This window comes from Amblyraja radiata, chromosome 29, assembly GCF_010909765.2.
Source record: "Amblyraja radiata isolate CabotCenter1 chromosome 29, sAmbRad1.1.pri, whole genome shotgun sequence".
Lineage (NCBI taxonomy): Eukaryota > Metazoa > Chordata > Chondrichthyes > Rajiformes > Rajidae > Amblyraja > Amblyraja radiata.
In genome coordinates this window covers 20,075,247-20,096,930 of record NC_045984.1, presented here as the reverse complement: position 1 = coordinate 20,096,930, position 21,684 = coordinate 20,075,247, and the positions used below count along the sequence as shown (strand labels likewise).

The 21,684-nt window shown below is 43.0% G+C and overlaps 1 protein-coding gene across 12 annotated transcripts in view; it reads left to right on the top strand.

Annotated features, from left to right (window-relative positions):
• The window catches only part of gatad2a (GATA zinc finger domain containing 2A), a 105,809-nt gene that overhangs the window by 70,565 nt on the left and 13,560 nt on the right, over positions 1 to 21,684 (top strand). For 4 of the 12 annotated variants that reach the window (XM_033046809.1, XM_033046806.1, XM_033046804.1 and 1 more), the window contains 5 exons: positions 6,319 to 6,445; positions 8,637 to 8,768; positions 12,661 to 12,750; positions 18,649 to 18,780; positions 20,116 to 20,307. In XM_033046809.1, coding sequence (XP_032902700.1) covers positions 6,319 to 6,445; positions 8,637 to 8,768; positions 12,661 to 12,750; positions 18,649 to 18,780; positions 20,116 to 20,307 — 673 coding nt within the window. The remainder of the gene's footprint in view (positions 1 to 6,318; positions 6,446 to 8,636; positions 8,769 to 12,660; positions 12,751 to 18,648; positions 18,781 to 20,115; positions 20,308 to 21,684) is intronic. The other 8 variants (XM_033046813.1, XM_033046815.1, XM_033046812.1 and 5 more) reach the window with 4 other exon arrangements.

Below are 21,684 nucleotides of genomic sequence, written 5' to 3'. Positions count from 1 at the left end.
TGGACACTTAGGCTATTTAAAAATGTTAATCATTTATTAAGAAATGGATAGATGTTTAGATCTAGTAATTGAAGTTTGAAATTAGCTACACTTGGGTAACTAACTAATTATATGCTTTAATTTCAGGTCATCCAAGTAAGATTATTTTATATTTGTTTCAGAATGGTTCAATCTACGATAACTGAAAATTTCATTCAGTTCTCTTAATTTTTAAGAAGGTTATGGGCTTTTGACTGCACACGATCACAGCTTTTTTATTATGTCCATAGAAAATCAATAGGGAACAAGATGCTAATTTCCGAGTATGAAAATGGCCATAACTTTTTAAATACTTGAGATATGAAAGTGAATTAGGTGTCAAATTAAACTTCTTTTTATGCTTTATCTGATGGGATAAATTACAGACTTGATTTTTTAAATCTCAAAATTTTGTAACATTGCTACATAGAGGGAGTGCAGAGAAGGTTCACCAGACTGATTCCTGGGATGTCAGGACTGTCTATGAAGAAAGACTGGATAGACTTGGTTTATACTCTCTAGAATTTAGGAGATTGAGAGGGGATCTTATAGAAACTTACAAAATTCTTAAGGGGTTGGACAGGCTAGATTCAGGAAGATTGTTCCCGATGTTGGGGAAGTCCAGGACAAGGGGTCACAGCTTAAGGATAAGGGGGAAATCCTTTACAACCGAGATGAGAAAAACTTTTTTCACACAGAGAGTGGTGAATCTCTGGAACTCTCTGCCACAGAGGGTAGTTGAGGCCAGTTCATTGGCTATATTTAAGAGGGAGTTAGATGTGGCCCTTGTGGCTAAGGGGGTCAGAGGGTATGGAGAGAAGGCAGGTACGGGATACTGAGTTGGATGATCAGCCATGTTCATATTGGATGGCGGTGCAGGCTCGAAGGGCCGAATGGCCTACTCCTGCACCTAATTTCTATGTTTCTATGTTTTCTAACATCCCATCCCATTCTGATTCTCCGACTAACAACCTACACTTAGATTAATTGGTTAACTGGTAGTGAATAGTGTAGGCATTCACTGAGAGCAGGCTGACTGGCAGCAAGGGAAAAATGTGAGCAGAAAAGTGGAGCTGGGCAGAGGTTGCTGCAGTCAAAGGTAACACGAGATTGATAGCCAGACGAAGAGGAGCAAAGTGAGGCAAAGAACTAAGGTGCAAAATTGTTCCGTGCTGGAGAAATTCTCACCATCTTCAAAAATACCATACAATCCTGTCATTTGTCTTGGCCAGGATCTGTGTATTGATATCTATCCAAAGTACAGTTATCCTGTGATGTGTCTGCCTTGGTGCATGTATCACTGCAGTTCTCATGAAGTTAAAGGAAGCGCTTGTAACGGTAAAGCAGGATGTTTATAGATTACATTGGGAAGAGCAAGCTCGGCGTTTCCCGTATCTGTGTCGTTAGATGTTTAGATCTAAAGAAGTGGCTCCAAATTTTGGCTGTTTTTTATATGTAGTCATTTATGTCCAACTCGTTATAATTAGCTACAAAGGTGGCATGTGATGAACCTGAGAGAAGATTGGGAAACTGAAATTGCCTCACTAAACCACTTTGTTTCACTTTGAGGCTCTGCGTCAAATTCTGTTTCATAATGCTCCAATGCTGGACTTTTTTGCCACAAATTTGCTGCAGTACGGTAATCCCTTTTAACAAACCCCTTTATAGCAGATTTTTGGTTGTAGTGGATGGACCTGCCGACACCAGCCTAGCTCGCATGGCCTTCCCAACCCCGGCTTCTAACGCCACCCCTGACTCGCAAGGTGCACCAGCAAACCTTCTTCACCCACCCCCTGGTCCAGTTCACACGGCTGTTGTTGTGGCTCACATTGGAACCCTTGGGGACAGCTCTTTCTTCAGGACGCTCACCGGCTGTTGCTTCTTCCTATGGATCCGGTCGCTTTGTCTGCTCCCGTTCGACCGCCGCCTCCTACTGTCTGCCTGTCACTTTGTCCACTCCACTGCTGTATCCTCCTACTCCTTCCCCCATTACTCTGACCACTTAGCCTCTCATTTCCCCCTCCACCACTACCATCTCCTCCTCCTTCTCCGGAGTCGCTGACATACTTTGCCTTGGAGGGTGTCAGCAACTACGAGGAAGACGGAGGGGTTGGGGCAGTGCCAGTTGATGGTGGACTGAGAGGGGGAAATTGGCGTTTGAGTAACAGAAATTCACTTTTTGGCAATTCACAAATTGGGATTATCCCAACGTTTAAGAAACAGTTAGACAGGTACATGAATAGGACAGGTTTGGAGGGATATGGAGGAAGCGCAGGCAGGTGGGACTAATGTAGCTGGGACATGTTGGCCAGTGTGGGCAAGTTGGGCCGAAGGACCTGTTTCCACACTATCACTTTACGACTCTAGAAGATTGACAGATTCTTGATTAGTAAGGGTGTCGGGTTCTGGGGAGAAGGCATGAGAATGGGGTTGAGAGGGAAAAATAGATCAGCCATGATTGAATAGTGGATGGACTTGATTGGCCGAATGGCCTAATTCTCTCCGAGAACTTATGAACTTGTGAATAAAGACCAAATAGCATTTGTCTTCCTCACGGCTTGTTGTAACTGCATGTTCACTTGTGAATGAGCATTTCAAGATCGCTGTGAACATCACTTATTGTAAAAAATACTTTGTTTCTGAGTAGATTTTCCAAAAGAGTGTTTGCAGGGGCAAAGTTAAATGCTCATCCAGTTTTCGCTTGTGAGAGTGGTGGGTGTCATAAAGCTGTCAACCGATGCGGTGAGAATGGGCGGATGTCCAGTACTTTGATAGTGTGGCAATAAAGAAATAGCTAATATTGGTCAATTTCAAGAAAGTGTGCAACAGGGCGGAGGGGCTGGAATTCCCATGTAGGGGTTGTGGTATTCCCATTGGGGGGGGGGGGGGGGGGACGCGAGGGGTGGTAAAATTTCCATGGAGGGTGATGGCATTCCTTTGTTCCATGGAGGGGCAGTCCAAGTTCAAGTGAGTTTATTGTCATGTGTCCCTGTATAGGACAATGAAATTCTTGCTTTGCTTAAGCACACAGAAAATAGTAGGCATTTACTACAAAACAGATAAATGTGTCCATATACCATGATATAAATATATATACACATGAATAAATAAACTGGTAAAGTGCAAATAGCAGAAAGTGGTTATTAATAATCAGAGCTTTGTCCGAGCCAGGTTTAATAGCCTGATGGCTGTGGGGAAGTAGCTATTCCTGAACCTGGTTGTTGCCGTCTTCAGGCTCCTGTACCTTCTACCTGAAGGTAATAGGGAGATGAGTGAGTGGCCAGGATGGTGTGGGTCTTTGATGATACTGCCAGCCTTTTTGAGGCAGCGACTGCGATACATCCCCTCGATGGAAGGAAGGTCAGAGCCGATGATGGACTGGGCAGTGTTTACTACTTTTTGTCGTCTTTTCCTCTCCAGGGCGCTCAAATTGCTGAACCAAGCCACGATGCAACCGGTCAGCATGCTCTCTACTGTGCACCTGTAGAAGTTAGAGAGTCTTCCTTGACAAACCGACTCTCCGTAATCTTCTCAGGAAGTAGAGGCGCTGATGAGCTTTTTTGATAATTGCACTCTCTGCACTGATTCTGCCAGATATTGGTGTGTTTCCAGGGGAAGCCTTGATGACTCAAGTGCATCCTTCAGTACAGCTTGAATGTGCTGCTGGAGGATGTGCTGACCAAGCTATGTACCAGTCTAGCAGACAATTACACCATAGTAGACTACTTGAACTCCGCAGCTGTCTCCATCCAAGCAGATGGAGACTATTCCATAAATTGTGCCGTATTGGTATTTGTCTTTGGGACACTTTATCGGAATGTGATCATTTATAATTGCATACATTCATTTATAAGGTGAATTCCCAATCTACCTCATTGCAGCCCCTGCATTTTGTTTATCTGCACATTCACTGCAACAGTGACACTATATTCCACACTGTTTATTTTCTTTGTTGTACTACTTTTTGCACTCATGTATTTTTTAACTTGCTTGGATAGCGTGCAAGGCCATGTTTTTAAAATCAAAGATAGACACTAAAAGCTGGAGTAACTCAGTGGGACAGGCAGCATCTCTGGAGAGAAGGAATGGGTGATGTAATGGTTTGAGACCCTTCTTCAGACTGAATCAATACCAGAGTGGCCTGGTTCCTATTGGTATTTTCTTGGTTAGCTTGCATAAATTAATATTTAATTGACTTTGTAACACAAATTCTGAGTCACATTAACCCAGGCTACCTCAGCAAACAAAAAGGCACAAAGTACTGGAGTAACTCAGCATGTTGTTGCCTGACCCGCAGTTAATCCAGCACTTTGACTTTTTGTAAACAAGTAGCTGCGTTTTCTTGTGACTGCCTCAGCATAGTTATGGAAATGGCCTTTTGGTTTGCTGGTGCATGTTGGTGTTTTGCGCCATCATCTTAATGACATCTGTTTACTGAGGCAGCCATGGAAATATGGCTGCCTCAGACCATGTCCACAGTGCTGTCGTGTCCAGTTGAAGAAACTGAGTTATGAAAATGTAGCTTCAGCCACATGCCATAAGGTGTGAAGGTTAGTCTCTTGGGCTCATGACCAAACGCAGAATTCAGCATTGTTGAGATGAACAATGTAAAATGTAAGCGATTGTGTCCTTTCCAATGCACTCAGAAACTAACAGATCGGAAGATCCCTCAAATTCTTTATGTGCACTTTCTTGCGTAGAATATTTAGATCATCTTAAAGGATTTTATTTTAGATTCTGGTTCTCAAAGGATATTTTGTGGGAACATATCACGATGCAGTCTTAAAGTTACGTTGACCTTCACTGGTCTAACGCCAGCAAGGGAGTGACAGCTGGGCTGTTACGAGGCTGTTTGCCCAACCAGGGTTTTACTGTCTGTTCGGTGGGCTCCATTTTGTTTCAGTACCTGAGCCCTACCTCCCTTCACAAAATGAAGGCAATGTGTCTCAAACCAGTTTCAGCCGGCTGTTGCCATGGGTTCCACTGGGGCAATCAGGTGACACGGAAGGGAAATGCCTAAGTCACATGACAACCTTATACTCTCTCTTTCTCTCTCTGCCAATTAACATACAGGAAGTTTGTTCCCAGTCACTTAAATGCATGGATGCTGCCTGCTAGTTGATGGGTGGTGACAGCTCTGCCTTATTGATCGTCTTAAGCAGGATCTATAGGAGTGCAGAGGGAGCATCAGAGAGATGCCACGATATTCACCAGTTCTGTTAACTCACTTAGCTGCAGATTTATGACTATGATGATTGATGATACTTGTGAGTTTTGGAAAAGTGCCAAGCCCAGAGTTTAACTTCCAACTCGAGTAATTTCTTCTTTTTAAGAAATGAATAAAGGCTCCCCAGTTTGCAGAATGTCATATACATGGTTTGCAATGAAGAATAATGAGAAAGATGAAATGTGTAGGAAGGAACTGCAGATGCTGGTTTAAACCGAAGATAGACGGTCTGAAGAAGGGTCTCGACCCGAAACGTCACCCATTCCTTCTCGCCAGAGATGCTGCCTGTCCCGCTGAGTTACTCCAGCTTTTGGGTCTATCAATGAGAAAGAGGAGGAGGCAGGCAGTCAATAAGAGGAGTTCTCTGTTCCCCAGTGATCTCAGACTGGGCTGCTGCTGCCTCTCTGAGTAAGAAGAGATTTGCACAGTTCTCAAACTGTATATTCAACTGGAAGTGAAACAAAGCAAGAACAAAAATTATCTGATTTGGTATCCCCACACTGTTCACCGTCTCCTCTCTCAGCCCCGTCTTCCATATCCACATTCCAACTCGATAAACTTGGCTGTACAACCCTTCTCTGGCCCCTTGCCCTGCATCCCTCCTCCCCAGCCCCTCGCCCTCAACCACAACTCTCCCAGCCCTCAAACACCCGCACTCCACCTCCTTTATAACTGCCTGGACCTCACCCACCCTCCCTATTCCCTTCTGACCCTTCCCCACACACTCCTGATACCCTCTGTGCACTCACCCCAGCCCACCGCCCTTACCGCCTGCTCCCCTCGTCCACCCACCCCCCTCTCGGCCCTCACTCCCCGTCCCCCTTCTATCCTCACAATACTCAGCCTTGTACCTCCATTATCCCTCTGGATTTTGCCACCACCCACCCCCTCTGGGATCACCTGAGGTGCTGAGTTATATTTGAGAGGTGTTCTTGTGTGGATAAAATGGAGAATTTGTCTAAGGATGGGTTTAGATGGATTCTCGCACTCTAGATGGATGAAATTTGTAAACATTGCCGGCCTTACCCAAAGCCCTGTGTGCCCTGTTCAACCTGTAGTCCCCTCTCTTTCAGTGAAATGAAGAAGGTAAAGCGGCCCCTATCTCCGGACATCATTGTCCTCTCCGACAACGAACCCTCAAGTCCCAGGCTGAACGGGCTCTCGAAGGAACTAAGAAGTGCAAACACGGATGATATTATGGTGAGGCAGTGCGTCACTCGTCAGACCAGCAGCTTCAGAATATTTATTTATTTATGCAAGTCCATGATTAAGTGTAACATTTATCTTCAAAGTACTGATTGCATGCTGGGGAAATGAGATTGCTTTTTCAAAGGGCAGGCACAAATGATACCCTTCATCAGATTGGTCCATTTCAAAACAGTGTAGGAAGGAAGGAACTGTAGGTGCTGGTTTCAATCGAAGATAGACATAATTTTTCTCCTTCCTGCTTCCCATTTGGGATTATATAATTATATGCCTCAGAAGGCTCAAATCCTTCAATGTGTGTAATGATATGCTGCACATGTTTTACAACACTGGTTGCAAGTGTTATTTTCTACGCTGTTGTCTGCTGGGGCAACAGCATTAGTGCAAAAAACAACAAGAAGCTGGTCAAACTGGTTAAATGAGCTAGCTCAGTGCTGGAGGGGAGAGTAGACTCTGGGATGGATGTGCTTGAGAGGCGTATGAGGCACAAGGTGCAGGCCATCCTGAAAAACCCCGGGCATCCCCTCCATGTAATTCTGGAGAGTCAAAAGAGCACTCGGAACAACAACCGGCTCCTCTCCCTGCCCTGTAGAACGGAGCGGTTCAGGAGATCCTTCACCCCTGCAGCCATTAGATTTTATAATTCGGACCGCGTAGGCTGTAGGGGGATGCATTTTGCAATTTTTAATTGTTAATTATTGGTCTTTTTAAGTATTTATTGCTCTCAGGTAGTGTCCACATTGTATTCTATGTATTTTCTGTCTGCGTTCGTTTTGAATCTGTGGGTTTGTTGGTTGGGGGCTTCTGGACATCTGAATTTCCCTGAGGGGATCAATAAAGTATTTAAAATCTCATATCCCTGAAAGAATTTTGGGAATTCTGGACAGTTTTCCTTTGGCACCTATTGGGTTTTGTAGCAAATCTGAACTCAGTGTTTAAGTGTTGATGGACCATTTATTTGCAAGTCTGATCTGATCTAAATCAAGTTGCTGTAATTTGTGTCATCTTCCTTCGTTCGAGACGGTGTGAAAACTTTTTCTCCCCTGCTGTGCTGACTGGACACAGAGAGCAGGCACCTGTGTATCCTAATAGCCTGGAAGGTAGTGGATTTTACCTCTTGGAAATGACGTAATGGGGTCTGACACCTGTGAAGCTGAACCTTCCTTTGCCCCCACTTTCCCCCCCCCCCCCCCCCCCTGCGAATTAAGAATGTCTGTACAGTTTTCTATGACTGCGTGGGTTTTCTCCGGGTGCTCCTGTTCCCTCCCACACTCCAAAGATGTACAGATTTGTAGGTTAATTGGCTTCTATAAATTGCAAATTGTCCATATGTGTGTAGGATAATGCTCGTGTACGGGATGATCGCAGTCGAAGCGAACTCTGGCCGAAGGGCCTGTTTCCATGCTGTATCTCTAATATGGATGATGTCCTGTCTCTAATGGTAGCTGGAAGGAACTTTTGATCAGAAGCCGGATGCAGGTGGAGTCTGAAGAGAGGGAGAGTGATGCAGTGTTGGGCACACAATTCAATATCCCACATTGTTAATCTTGAGTTAAGAGTTCCAATCTCAACACATTTAATTTAAATTATATAAATTAAATATATCTGACATTGTACAAAGTTGATGTCCATGAGTCTGAAGAAGGCTCCCAATCTGAATCGTCACCTATCCGTGTTCTCCAGAAATGCTGCCTGACCCGCTGAGTTCCTACAGCACCTTGTGTCCATGAGGGTGAGCATGGAGCTCTGCTGATTCCAGACCCCCAACAATGTCATTATTGATGAGCTATCCCCTGAATGGCCCTTAAATGGCACTAAATGTTGATCAACACCAACAACTCCCAAACAAGGACTTTGGATTTTATTCCAGATCTCTATTAAATAAATTGTATTCCACAAGATGGATTTAAGAGATGTAACAGTTCATGCTAGTGTTTCTAACCTGTGTGAAAAATTATTCAAGATTTCTGCTTCCTGTTACTTACTGGTGAACCTTGTGGTGTGAGTATTGTGCTCTGCGAAGCTCAATCTCACTGTGGAGTGGGAAATGATGTTGAATTTTTTGACTTGCATTGACGAATGGGGTTTTTAGCAGACTGGCTAGTTCCTGTGAAACCTTCAGATAAGCAGGGTATCGGAAAATTGGCACGGATGTATTTCAGTAATATTGGTTCTTTCCTTTTAGAAGAGCACCCCAGAGGAGCGAGAAAGAATGATCAAGCAATTAAAGGAAGAGCTGCGGTTGGAGGAGGCCAAACTTGTCCTGCTCAAGAAGCTCCGCCAGAGTCAGATCCAGAAGGAGGCCACTATTCCAAAGGTATCATGTTAGTTTTGTGTACTCCACCATCACAATCTGGCCGTATTTAATATTTATCTCAAAGTGCATTATGTGGTGAGTCAACCCATAACAAAACACAAACACCTAGAAAGACATATATGCTGAGAGGTACATTTCCTCAGTAAAGATGTACACAGCATTCAGGAACATAGAGCTTGCTCTATGTTGTTCAGATGCTTTCAAAGGAAACAAAGGTACATGACAGAAGGACAGTAGAAAATCCATCCATGGCAGATAGATTGGGAGGAAATTCATGGCCTGCAACATCAGCTCAGGTTGATGTTGAGTGTGAGTGTGTTTTGTTATTTATTCTATGTTATGACTGCAAGGTTAAACCATTTTGTTTTACTGAAAAGTGCAATGACAATAAAGTTGAATCTAATCTAATCTAATCTAAATTAGTCTGAAGGGTCTCCTGTACAGAATTCATGTCGGATCACGGTGAGACCACTCCCTGCTCCTGTATTTAAGCAGTGGTATTGTCCCTCCATTTTGCTTCGTTACTGACAATTGATTTTGAAATTATTTTCTAGAATCTAAAATTAGTCTATTGCTTCGATTCTGATCTGTAATTCCAGCCTTCTTGTTAATAAGCAAATTTTCCAATGTTCTCGAAAAAATTCTGGATGGTTTACAGTTTCAAGTGATTTCAGACACATTTCTGTGATGCTTACTACCAGTAAAACCTCTGCTGGACCAAGTTTTGGAATTGACTATTGCACGTAAGGATGAGGTCAGATCTGTGAACCTTTATTTTGATGTGATTAACTGCCCTCTGGCGGCACAGTTGAGCAGCACAGCCATTTGGTACCAATCAGGTCAGCACACTATCATTGTGCTGTGGAATGTGGTCATGTTGGCCCCTTCACTCTGTCCTGCTGTTCAAATCACACCTGCCCCTCAGCTGTATTTGCCTGCCCTGATTCTGTAATCTTTGCTTAAATAAAGTTAAACCAATCAAAAATAATTTGTTTTAAAAACGGTAAAGGCATACCTTGGTTGCCTCATTCGTAGCAAAATGTGGCCATCCACAGATCCATACATCCACACAGCTGTTTTTACCTGGGATGATGTATGGATCGGGGGATATTGCAGTTGGCCTTGGTAATCAGACTTGGGGAAGGGGAAACTCTTCCCAAGTTGTCAGCATTGTGCCCTCTTCAATGCAACATACTTGCAAAAACTCGGAAATGTTTTTGAAAATTGGAGGGCAGCCGTGGGCTTGGTTGTAGCACTGCATAGCATGGCATCTAACATTGTGTCACAAAGAATGGCTGCTGCATGTGCCGTCCTCTACTCTTGGTCCCCCAGCAGGAGATATAGATACATAGAAAATAGGTGCAGGAGTAGGCCATTCGGCCCTTCGAGCCTGCACCACCATTCAATATGATCATGGCTGATCATCCAACTCAGTATCCCGTACCTGCCTTCTCTCCATACCCCCTGATCCCTTTAGCCACAAGGGCCACATCTAACTCCCTCTTAAATATAGCCAATGAACTGGCCTCAACTACGCTCTGTGGCAGAGAGTTCCAGAGATTCACCACTCTCTGTGTTAAAAAGTTTCTTCTCATCTCGGTCCTAAAGGATTTCCCCCTTATCCTTAAGCTGTGACCCCTTGTCCTGGACTTCCCCAACATCGGGAACAATCTTCCTGCATCTAGCCTGTCCAACCCCATAAGAATTTTGTACGTTTCTATAAGATCCCCTCTCAATCTCCTAAATTCTAGCGAGTATAAGCCAAGTCTATCCAGTCTTTCTTCATATGAAAGTCCTGACATCCCAGGAATCAGTCTGGTGAACCTTCTCTGCACTCCCTCTATGGCTATAATGTCCTTCCTCAGATTTGGAGACCAAAACTGTACGCAATACTCCAGGTGTGGTCTCACCAAGACCCTGTACAACTGAAGTAGAACCTCCCTGCTCCTATACTCAAATCCTTTTGCTATGAAAGCTAACATACCATTCGCTTTCTTCACTGCCTGCTGCACCTGCATGCCTACTTTCAATGACTGGTGTACCATGACACCCAGGTCTCGCTGCATCTCCCCTTTTCCTAATCGGCCACCATTTAGATAATAGTCTGCTTTCCTGTTTTTGCCACCAAAGTGGATAACCTCACATTTATCCACATTATACTGCATCTGCCAAACATTTGCCCACTCACCCAGCCTATCCAAGTCACCTTGCAGTCTCCTAGCATCCTCCTCACAGCTAACACTGCCTCCCAGCTTAGTGTCATCCGCAAACTTGGAGATGTTGCCTTCAATTCCCTCATCCAGATCATTAATATAAATTGTAAATAGCTGGGGTCCCAGCACTGAGCCTTGCGGTACCCCACTAGTCACTGCCTGCCATTGTGAAAAGGACCCGTTTACTCCTACTCTTTGCTTCCTGTTTGCCAGCCAGTTCTCTATCCACATCAATGGGGGGAGAAAGTAATGAGGGGGAGCTCGAGGGAATTTCAACCCCCTGAAATCTTAGCAGAAGCTTGAATTTTGTCAATTTTATGATGGAGTGCTTGTTGTAAAAGCCCAGAGTTGGCTGCCTATTTAAATGGTTTTAAGTTGTCCATTTGTTTTCTTGCACTGCCGGCTACTGCCTTATGAACCTTCCCCAGACTTGCTCAAGCTCCCATATGAAACGTTTGAAGAGGTATCTGGTTCTAAACACCAGCCTTTTAATTCAATTTAATGGCCTTGTTAATGTGAAAGATGCTTGGCATGAATTATGCAAACAGTACAAAAATTCTAACTTTTTAGCTAGTTTTTCCATGATACTGCTTCCCTCTGTAATCTTAATGCAGAGCGATCCTCTGTCATCTAAATGTCTAATGTGGAATTAATTCTGCAGGCAATTCTTCAAAATCGTTCTCTGTTCAGCTCCAAGGAGAGGAGAATTGCAACATATTGATGGAGGTGATCAAGTGAAGGAGGAACAACTTAGTTCATTATTATTTTCTCGGGAACCTTGTTGGATTGAGAAATTCACCATTCCGTCCTGATTTTGCATATAGCCTATTTTATTGTCAGATGAATGTAGGATGTAGCATCTGTAAGTGGCATGACCCTTGAAGTATTTTGTGCTCATGTATGAAGGTGGTGTGGTGTGGGGGCGTGATAGTAGAATTGTTAATCAGGTCAGTGTTTTGGTGATATGGTCACGAGTTTCTCTTTTTTCCAAAATAAAAGAAAATGATCAAGGGTAAAAATTCTTGAAGAAAAGAGAGCACAAAGAATTTCATTGTTCTATCAGGGACACATGACAATAAACTCTCTTGAACTCTTGAACTTGATTTAATGGCAAATAATTTGTTCTTGGAGAAAGATCTCAGATTCGGAAAGTAAGTGAATTACCAACTAAGTCGGGCAAAGCAGATGTGTCCTCTCCATTTTGAGTCCTGGTTGAGGTGCTGGTTGAGGTGTTCCCCACCTTTCTCTGGTTCGCTATATGGTGGCTGAAAGGAAAATGGGTGAACAAGTGTAACTCCACGATTAAAATCTTTAGATTGTGTGAGGGACTGTGTTCAGGACTGCTGTTCTTTCACCTTGGTGCCTGAGTTTGAATCGGGTCTCTGCATGAAGAAACTCTCAACAGTTCTCAGATATGGTTCAGACTTGAGACTGTTGGGTGTCAGTGCAAGGAACCATAAAGATGGTGTGAAGTGACGAAGATCCGGGTAGACGGAATAAAGGTTGCTGCGATGGGAAGATGGATGTATTGCCTTTTCCCAGCTGGCATGTCCTGATTGGCAGTCTTATTGGCTTGTGTGGTTTCAACAGAATATCTCTTCAAACGGGCAGTATTTTGCATTCCTTGTGTTCCTCAGCTTTCTCATGTGTGTTTGTGCTTTCTGATATTCTCTTCCCAGCCTGCTGTCTCGACAGGCACTGCCATGGCCACCCCACCCCCGCTGGTACGGGTAATGCTGCATGTTCCCACTGGCAAGCCCAACTTCCAGGTCAGTGTAGAACTCGGGCCTTGCCAGGTTTTGGGTTGAACATTGAAGGTGGCGGTTGGGTGGGGACGTGCTGTGAGAATACTGCAATCAGGGTAAACCCCTGCTGGCTGAAGGAGGTCAATGAGATAGTTGGGAGACAGGTTGACAGGACTTGGATTACAGGACCAAGCTCACAATGGTCCGAGATCAGACATTGGTATTACCACAAAACCCCACTGCTGCTAGAGAAATCGTGGTGACACTGCAAGGCTGCAATTGCAAGGCTGGAACAATAAAGTGGAAAGATGCATAATCATCAAAATCTGAAAACAGAATGGCAGCAATCATTAATCTTTCCTCCGTGTGTATTGTAACCCACAGGCACAGTGTTATCATGGAATTTCATGTAATTCCAGTAAATTTGAGCAGTTTTGTGTATCGTGCAGAATTATGCTGCTCTTTTCTAATCTTGCATTGTACATTGAGAGTTCATTTAGCAATATCGTGGTGAGTGCAGGTGGTAATGCAGACTGTGATACTGAATGCAGACTAACAGGGAGGATTATTTCAGGGATGATATGGAAATTAGCTTTAGTGGCAACCGTAGATGTGATTTCTAACTAATATTTGGCATAGAAGTGACTTTCCTTGAGGGTTGATCTGAGAATATTGGGATTTCTTTCTTTGGGCCTGGAAAATGGGGAAATAGAATTCATCATGTGAATAAGTGCAATGGTGGAACAATGGTAGAAATTACATCTAGGGTTGCCACTAAAGTAATCACCCTCGAAAGAATTCTCTGATTTTGTGTTCTAGTTTCTGCAATTATGCATCACTAATCTAACTTCTTTTTTTTTTTTTTAATATTTTATTTTATTAGAAGTAAGTACAGTCATATGGCACCAAAGTGCCTAATATATATTTTCATAATACATTTTATGTACAACTTCTTTTTTTTTTTTTTTGTTACACTGAAAAAAGATTAGAATAAGAAAAAGAAGTTAGATAGTAAAGGATAGAAAGATGTGAAATATAGTGTGTGAAAAAAGAAAACGAGTAAATGAAGAAAGTTGAGAGAGAGAATAGAGAAAAGAAAAGAAAAGAAAAAAAGAGGAGATCATTATTTATAGTCTTGACCAACCCTCGTCCAGTCCTGAAACAGTTATTTTTTACAATTGTGTTGAACCATATGATTCCAAAAAAACGACGAATGGAGACCAACTCGTTATGAATTGGTCTGATTTATCCATTAGGAGGAATCGCATTTCCTCAAGATGAGCGGTGTCCAACATACTTGCAATCCACATTTTAAGCGTTGGTATTGATGTACCCTTCCAAAATTTAAGAATTAATTTTTTTGCTATTATTAAACCATAGTTAAGGAATAGATTTTGAGATGTGTTCAATTTATTCCCATCTTCCATTACGCCAAATATAATCATTTCAGTATTAGGTTCCATTCTTGTCTTGAATAATTTTGTAAATATTTCAAAAATATCATTCCAAAATCTATAAAGTTTTATGCAGGAGACTAAGGAGTGTGTTATAGTTGCCTTTTGGGCTAGACATTTATCACAAGTGGCGGATATATTTGGATAAAATTTGTTCAATCTTGTTTTTGAATAATATAATCTATGTACAATTTTAAATTGAATTAAATTATGTCTTACATTAATTGAACATTTGTGAATATATATCAGGTATTTTTCCCATTTAACCTTCGTAATTTTTATCATTAGTTCCCGTTCCCACTCTTCTCTAAGTACCTCTGTCGATGGTAGGTCTATATTTAGAATACTATTATATAAATATGATATTAATTTTTGTGAGTCAGCTTCAATATTCATTGCCTCTTCCAATAAGTCAGGAGTTACTTTTTGATATCCTTGTATATATTTTTTCACGAAATCGCAAATCTGAAGATATTTAAAATATTGGTTGTTTTTCAATTTAAATTTTAATTGTAATTGTTGGAATGATAGTAAGTTTCCCATTTCATACATATCCCCGATCCTTCTAATTCCGAGACTTTCCCATTGGTTATATGTCTTATCAATAAGAGATGGTTTAAATAAAGGGTTATTCGCTATTGGCATTAACAGTGATAGATTTCTTAATTTTAAAGATAATTCTATTTGTTTCCAAATTCTTATTGTACCATATATAATTGGGTTCTTCTTATATATTGTGTTATTCAGTTTTTTTGGGGAGAAGAGGATCGTTCCTATATTACTAGGATGGCAATCCTCCTTCTCCATTTTTATCCATTCTGTCTGTTGGGTAGAACTATCCAACCAATAAATCATATTCTTAATATGCACTGCCCAGTAATAATACATAAAATTCGGAAGTGAAATCTAACTTCTGCAGGAGAAAACAGATTGAAGTGGTGAAAAATGATCATTTGCGAATATTTCCTAAGCGTCGCATCTGTTTGATCTCTCTTTTTAATGTCGTGTGTTACTGAACTTGGTTTGTCAAGGTAAACAATAAGCGAGCCCGGTATTCCGACTGCGCATGCCCAGATCATATGTCACTAACTATAAACAGTCTCGGCAATGGTGGTGCTGCATTGTGCGCAGGCTTGCGTTTCATCCGTGGTCGGGGTTGGGGTCAGCTCTCCGTCGCTGCGGCCGCTGTTGAGTTGCTGCTGGGATGTCCCCACCCCCTCCACAGTGTCTCGTCCCTGTCCTGAGGTATCCGGGGTGGCTCTGGGCTGGCGGGGCGGCCCTGGACTTGCAGCCGGCGCTGCCTGTCCTGCTGGGTTGGCCGGCAGCCCTCCACCCCCTTCCCCTCAGTCCGACACCAAGATCCTGCTGAAGATGTGCAGCCGCTGGCCCTGCTCGAAGACGGGCGACTCGGAGTTGCTGCTGCTGGAGTTGTCCTGGTCGGGGAGAGAGTCTGTGGACAGGCTCCTGCCGGCCATGGGCAGTCCGGGCGCCCGCTGAAGCTGCTGGTACTGTTGGTGGTGCTGGGGCAGCAGCAACCTCTTCCCCCTCCATTTCCCAGCCCCAAGCCCAGAGTCCGGGCCAGCTCCAGCTCCAGGTCGGGGCTGAAGGCTGCCCACAGCGTGGCCCAGTCGAGCTCCGGGCCGGATGAGGCCGAGCCCAGGCTGGCGCTCTGGTGCAAGGGAGGGTGGGGCCCTCGCTCCTTGGGGTTGTGGATGAAGTGGCAGCGGATACCATAGGGGCAGAACGTCTTGTACTTGGGGTGATGGCTGAGGGAGTGCAGCTCGGCCAGGCCGTGGGCGAACTGGCACTTGTCGCCCTGGAATGAAAAGCTTTATCAGTTGTAAGGGTTCAAGTAATGGCATTGTACGTCTCCAAAGTAAGTGCATAAGATGAAAAAATACATGTTTGAAGTGTTCATCTTCGAAAGTGGTATTTGAAGAGAGCGAAACAGACCACTTCATGGCTCAATGATTCTTCTATTGGACGAAATTCAAAGCAAGCTTGTACGATGCAAAAATAGCACCACATGGCTATGTGCAGGTGTAGCAAATAAATACTAATAAAAATAAACTGAGATACTGGTTTTTACCAAAGATAGAAACAAAATCCTGGAGTAACTCAGCGGGTCAGGTCCCATCCACCAATACATCCAATTAGTTCAAATGGTAATTGTACCCGCATCATGACCGCTATAAGAAATTCTCTGTGAATACCTTCAGTAATACTTGGAGGTCAAAACACAAATGGTGACACATCGTGTTAATAGAGACATTTAACAAGCGCTTAACAGTGGCACCCCCATTGTCTCGCAGAAAGCAGAGATTTTAATAGATTTTTTTTCACCGAATATCAGAATCCGAATTACAAAACATGGAGGGGGGGGGGGGGCCCGTGGCCCCCCCCACCCCCGAGATTTCTGCCCATGGTGTCACCCTCTCATGTGGATACCAGTGATCCCAAGCGACTGTTGAAAGAAGAGCAATTCTCTTCCTGACCTGCTCAATGAAGAGCAATTCTCTTCCTGACCTGCTCAATCATTATTTCATAAATCCAGGAATTAGAATAAAGATCAGCCAATTGTTAACCTTTCCGTGTAACTTTTGGGATCTTGCTGACCATAATGCCCAGCGAATATTAAAGCATTGCATTGCCTGTAAAAACGTGGGGGCATGCAGGGATGTGTAAAATGCTAGATATCTTTAGCATTTTCCCCACGGAGATACAATAATGGATGGGATTTATATAGCGCCTTTCTAATACTCAAGGCGCTTTACATCGCATTATTCATTCACTCCTCAGTCACACTCGGTGGTGGTGAGCTACTTCTGTAGCCACAGCTGCCCTGGGGCAGACTGACGGAAGCGTGGCTGCCAATCTGCGCCTACGGCCCCTCCGACCACCACCAATCACTCACACACATTCACACACAGGCAAAGGTGGGTGAAGTGTCTTGCCCAAGGACACAACGACAGTATGCACTTCAAGCGGGATTCGAACCGGCTACCTTCCGGTTGCCAGCCGAACACTTAGCCCATTGGTTCAAGGTGAAGGGGAAAAGATTTAATAGGAATCTGAGGGGTAACATTTTCACACAAAGGGTGGTGGGTGTATGGAACGAGCTGCCAGAGGAGGTAGTTGAGGAATGAGCAATGAGCAATACTGCAACTCCCAAATTAGAGCTGCAATTTCAAGTATCTTTAATTAGTGTTCTATTCCTCTCCACATGAACTCCATTAGATAAATCTTGACAGATTTTTGAGAGATAGTTGGATAAATGATTCAAAGGTATAAGAAGCATCTTAGAAGACGGGCAGGATTTAGACCCGTTACTGTGCTATACCCTTCTATGAATTCTATGAACTTTTCTGCAAGTCTGAGGTAGACAAAAATGCTGGAGAAACTCAGCGGGTGAGGCAGCATCTATCGAGCGAAGGAATAGGTGATGTTTCGGGTCGAAGCCCGCCTCTTTCTGCAAGTTTGTATCTGCAGCATCCATATCCACTATCATGCTGACTGCTTGCAAAACGTTCAGCTAGTTTAATTGGAGTTGCATTCATGGCTTGTACAGATCCTTCAATGTTTCTGATTTTAATATCTTCTCTCAAACTGAAGATGTGGGAAAGCCTGTAGTTCCTGGTTTCTGTCTCCCTCCTTTCATTAACAATTGAGTAATATTGTTTGCCATTTTACAGTTCAAGGGCACAACTCCTCGTAAGGGCTTTGGAAAATCCTGACTTAACGTTTCCTTATTCCTTCCTTTTAATGCTCTGCAGTAGCATCTAGTAATTATCAGAAGTTTGTCTGTCTTAAGTTACATTGTTTACTATATTGTAGTATTTGTTCCTCCTACACTTTGAATACCACTTTGAAAACTGTTCATCTATCAGTCAATGATTCCCTCATTGTTGAATGGCTGTTTTTACCTTACTGAAGCAGCAAGAACCAGGGGCATACATTCAGATTAAAGTGATATCCGTTTTCGTATGCGATGAGAAATGTCTTCATTTATTCTGTCGGCTGTAATGCTGAATTATTGTGTGTATTTAGGACAGTATTTAGGATTCTTAGGTACAACAACATCAAGATATAATGAAGAATGGAGAGAAAAACGCAGTTGGGATGGAAGACCCAATGGAAGTCCCAATATCTTAATGGTGGAGTTATCTGGTGGGGCGTTGTGGATATCTCCTGATATTCCTTGCGTGAAGGTCTTTAGACTGGTGCATGAATGAACTTGAATGTGAGAACGGTGCAGTAGCAGTTTGCTGGCATTCAATGCCGAGCCTGTCGCCCAGTAATGACTCCTTGAGGGAAAGGTGCAGAGATTGAAAGGGGTCCATAAAAGGTCAATCCAGGTCAATGTTGGCACGGTGGAAAATATTGGCAGTAATATTGTGGGAAACGGCAGCATAGTCGTGTTGTTGTTGTAGTTAGAAGGTATTTCTAAATATGTGCTCATGTCTTGCAGTTAAACACCGTCCGTGCAGTGGGAACAGTAATCCCACCACCATTGGTTCGCGGTGTTCAACAAGGGACCTCAAAGGTTGGATCGCAACAGAACCCACAGATTGTGATGCCACCATTAGTGAGAGGAAACCCAGTAAGTATCTGACTACAGATTAAAAATATTGAGTTAAGATATAGTTGCCACTGAATGCACATTATGTGCAGGTAGATAATTATGTGCAAGTAGATAAGAGATGGTATTGGCATCATGTCCAGCACAGACATTGTGAGCCGAGAAGCCTGTCCTTGCACTGTACTGCTCTACGTTCTTTTACATCTTGCAGGGTCCAATGCAGAAATGGGTCCAGCAGCGAAGTTGGGAGATGACAAACATGAATTTGTAATATCCTGACGAAAGCTGCCCTGTATTCAATGGATCACATAATCATACATTAAGGAAGTAGTGCCCATTCTGCATGCAGCAAATTGATAAGGGCACCAGTGAATCAAACCACAGCTTTATTTTAATAAATTGTTTGAGAACAACTTCACTTAGGAAATCAAAAGTGAATTAAAATTAAAAAACAGATTGTGACTCGGGTAACCCTCAGAATGAGTGGTTGAGCCAAAACCTTCGAGATGGGCCATGAATGTTGTCTTCCCAGAGTTATTTAATCCACAAATTAACACTTTTTGAAAAAGTGAATTCAGATCCAGAGAGACCATGCAAGCACTAAACTGGTGGTGGTGTTTCGTAGATTTGTTCTCAATTCTCTGTGCATGTCGATTAAGTCAAATAGCATAGCAGCATTTCAAAGTGATCATATCGGGATGTCATCCTTTCTAAACCCAGTGCTTGTTCATAAAGACACTAACCAAGCTTGGTGTCAATTTCCATACTCAACCTCCACTTTAACTGCTCGGAACAAAATTTCACCTCAATCCATCTCACTTTGTGTAGTGACCAGCATCAGATGTCTATAAAATGTGTCTAAATTGAGGAATGTGACTCAGGTTAAAAATAGCATTATAAATTATGAACTTGATGTCATAAACTGCATACTTATAGTTTGGAAAATGATCTGAAGTACATGCAGCAGCTATTCTAATATACTGTGTATAACCATAAAGATCTCATGGGTTCCTTAACATCAGCTGTGCATGTGTATTTAATATTTATGAATGCAATGGGCGGGAGAAAAGTTCACCCTGCCAAGTACATCTGGCCATCCCCTATCTCACCCTCCTCTTTTTTGATTTTTGCATGATTTTCTTATAAACTATATGGGGACTATGCATTTGTCAACATTAATGTACAGAACTGTGATCTCCCTCACTTTTTGACCTAGATGCCTGTATCTGTCTGGCTGCGCTGTTTGGAATGTACCTTGCATGAATTCTGAATAACCTCTCCGTTTTATTTCCTGCCTTGCTTTCATTTCACCCAACCCTGTCACACGTTCTGTCCATCTTTGCCCCATTCTATCAGCCGATGTCTGTTTCTCCCCAGCAAATTCACGCCATCAGACCACATGCCAGCACTGCCCCACCTCCTCTGCTGCTGGCTCCCCGCGCATCAGTGCCCAGTGTGGTACAAATCCAGGGCCAGAGGGTTCTACAACAGGGACTGATCCGTGTGGCCAATGTCCCCAACACCAGCCTGCTCGTCAACATTCCACAGGTAAGCTGCCAGTAGGGATCAGAATCCTGCAGACACCCATGCTGGAGTATGGGGAGGTGATGCAGAATATGGGCAGGAAGAAGAAGTAGGGGTGGAAGAGTTCATAATCTTTGAGGAAGAGTGAAATGAAGTGGGAGCTGGACTATACCTTTTGATTTTAATACAAACTCGACGAGATTACATACAATCACAATAGAAACCTCAGAAATGTGAGAATTTTTATACTGAAGGCTGTTGTTTTTGTGGAATATTACAATTGTTTTCACGTGCCATTATTTCAATGAAAACCAAGTATAGCATACCTATGGTTCATAAAGTTCATTGAGTTGTACAGCACAAAGCTGCCCCTTCAGCCACCATGTCTATTACCAACCTTTATACTCATTACACTGTATCATTTTGTGTCTTGTTTATTTAAGTCTCTGTCTAAATACAGTAATTGTATGATTCCACCACCTTTTTTGCCTGTATATCCCAGATATCAACCATTGTGCAAAATAAAACTTGCCTCTCAGAACCACTTTAAATCTCCTTCCTATCTCAAAGCAATGTCCTGTTGTCTTTGATATCCCTATCATGGGGAAAAAGCATTTTGATTATTTACTCTTTTATCTATGCCTCTCAAACTTTTTTCTACATAGATCACCCCCCCCCCCCCCCCAGACTCCTTCAAAAATCAAGCCAAGCCTGACTTATCTCTGCAATTTTTCCCCATAACTAAAGTCCTCCAATCCAGGCAATATCCTGGTGAAGGACAAAAAATTGCTAGAATAACTCAGTAGGTCAGGCAGCATCTCTGGAGAACAAGGATGGTTGACGTTTTGGGTCGAGATCCCTCTTCAGACTCCGAAGAGTCCTTTGGTCTTTTGACTTTGTGTCCTTTTGTGTATTAACCAGTATCTGCAGTTCTTTATTTCTAATATCCTGGTGAATCCACTTTGAAACCTGTTCAGAGCCTACACCGTACTCTCAAGTGCTGCGTGACCAGTGTTTTGTAAACTTGCAACATTACAACCCATAACTGCAGAATAAACCACCTTTGGTTCCAAGTACACAATAACATGAGCAGGTTATTCACCTGTGTGGTTTAAGCGGTTGGAATTCGACATGGCCTTGGAGGAATGTAAAGAAAGGAGGAAAGATCACGCGGGAATTAGAATGGCTAAAAGGGGCCTCAAAATGTCTTTGATGAGACAGATTAAAGAAAATTCCCAGTGTTTGTGGAGAGAGACAGTAAATTGATGTTACATGTGGGTAACTCGCTGATCAGTACGTGCTGTAAGTGTACACTTGGAATCAAATAATTGAGTTGAGATGATAGAGCCAATACATTTTCATGGTGATATTTTCATTCAGGGACAGCCATCGACACCGAAC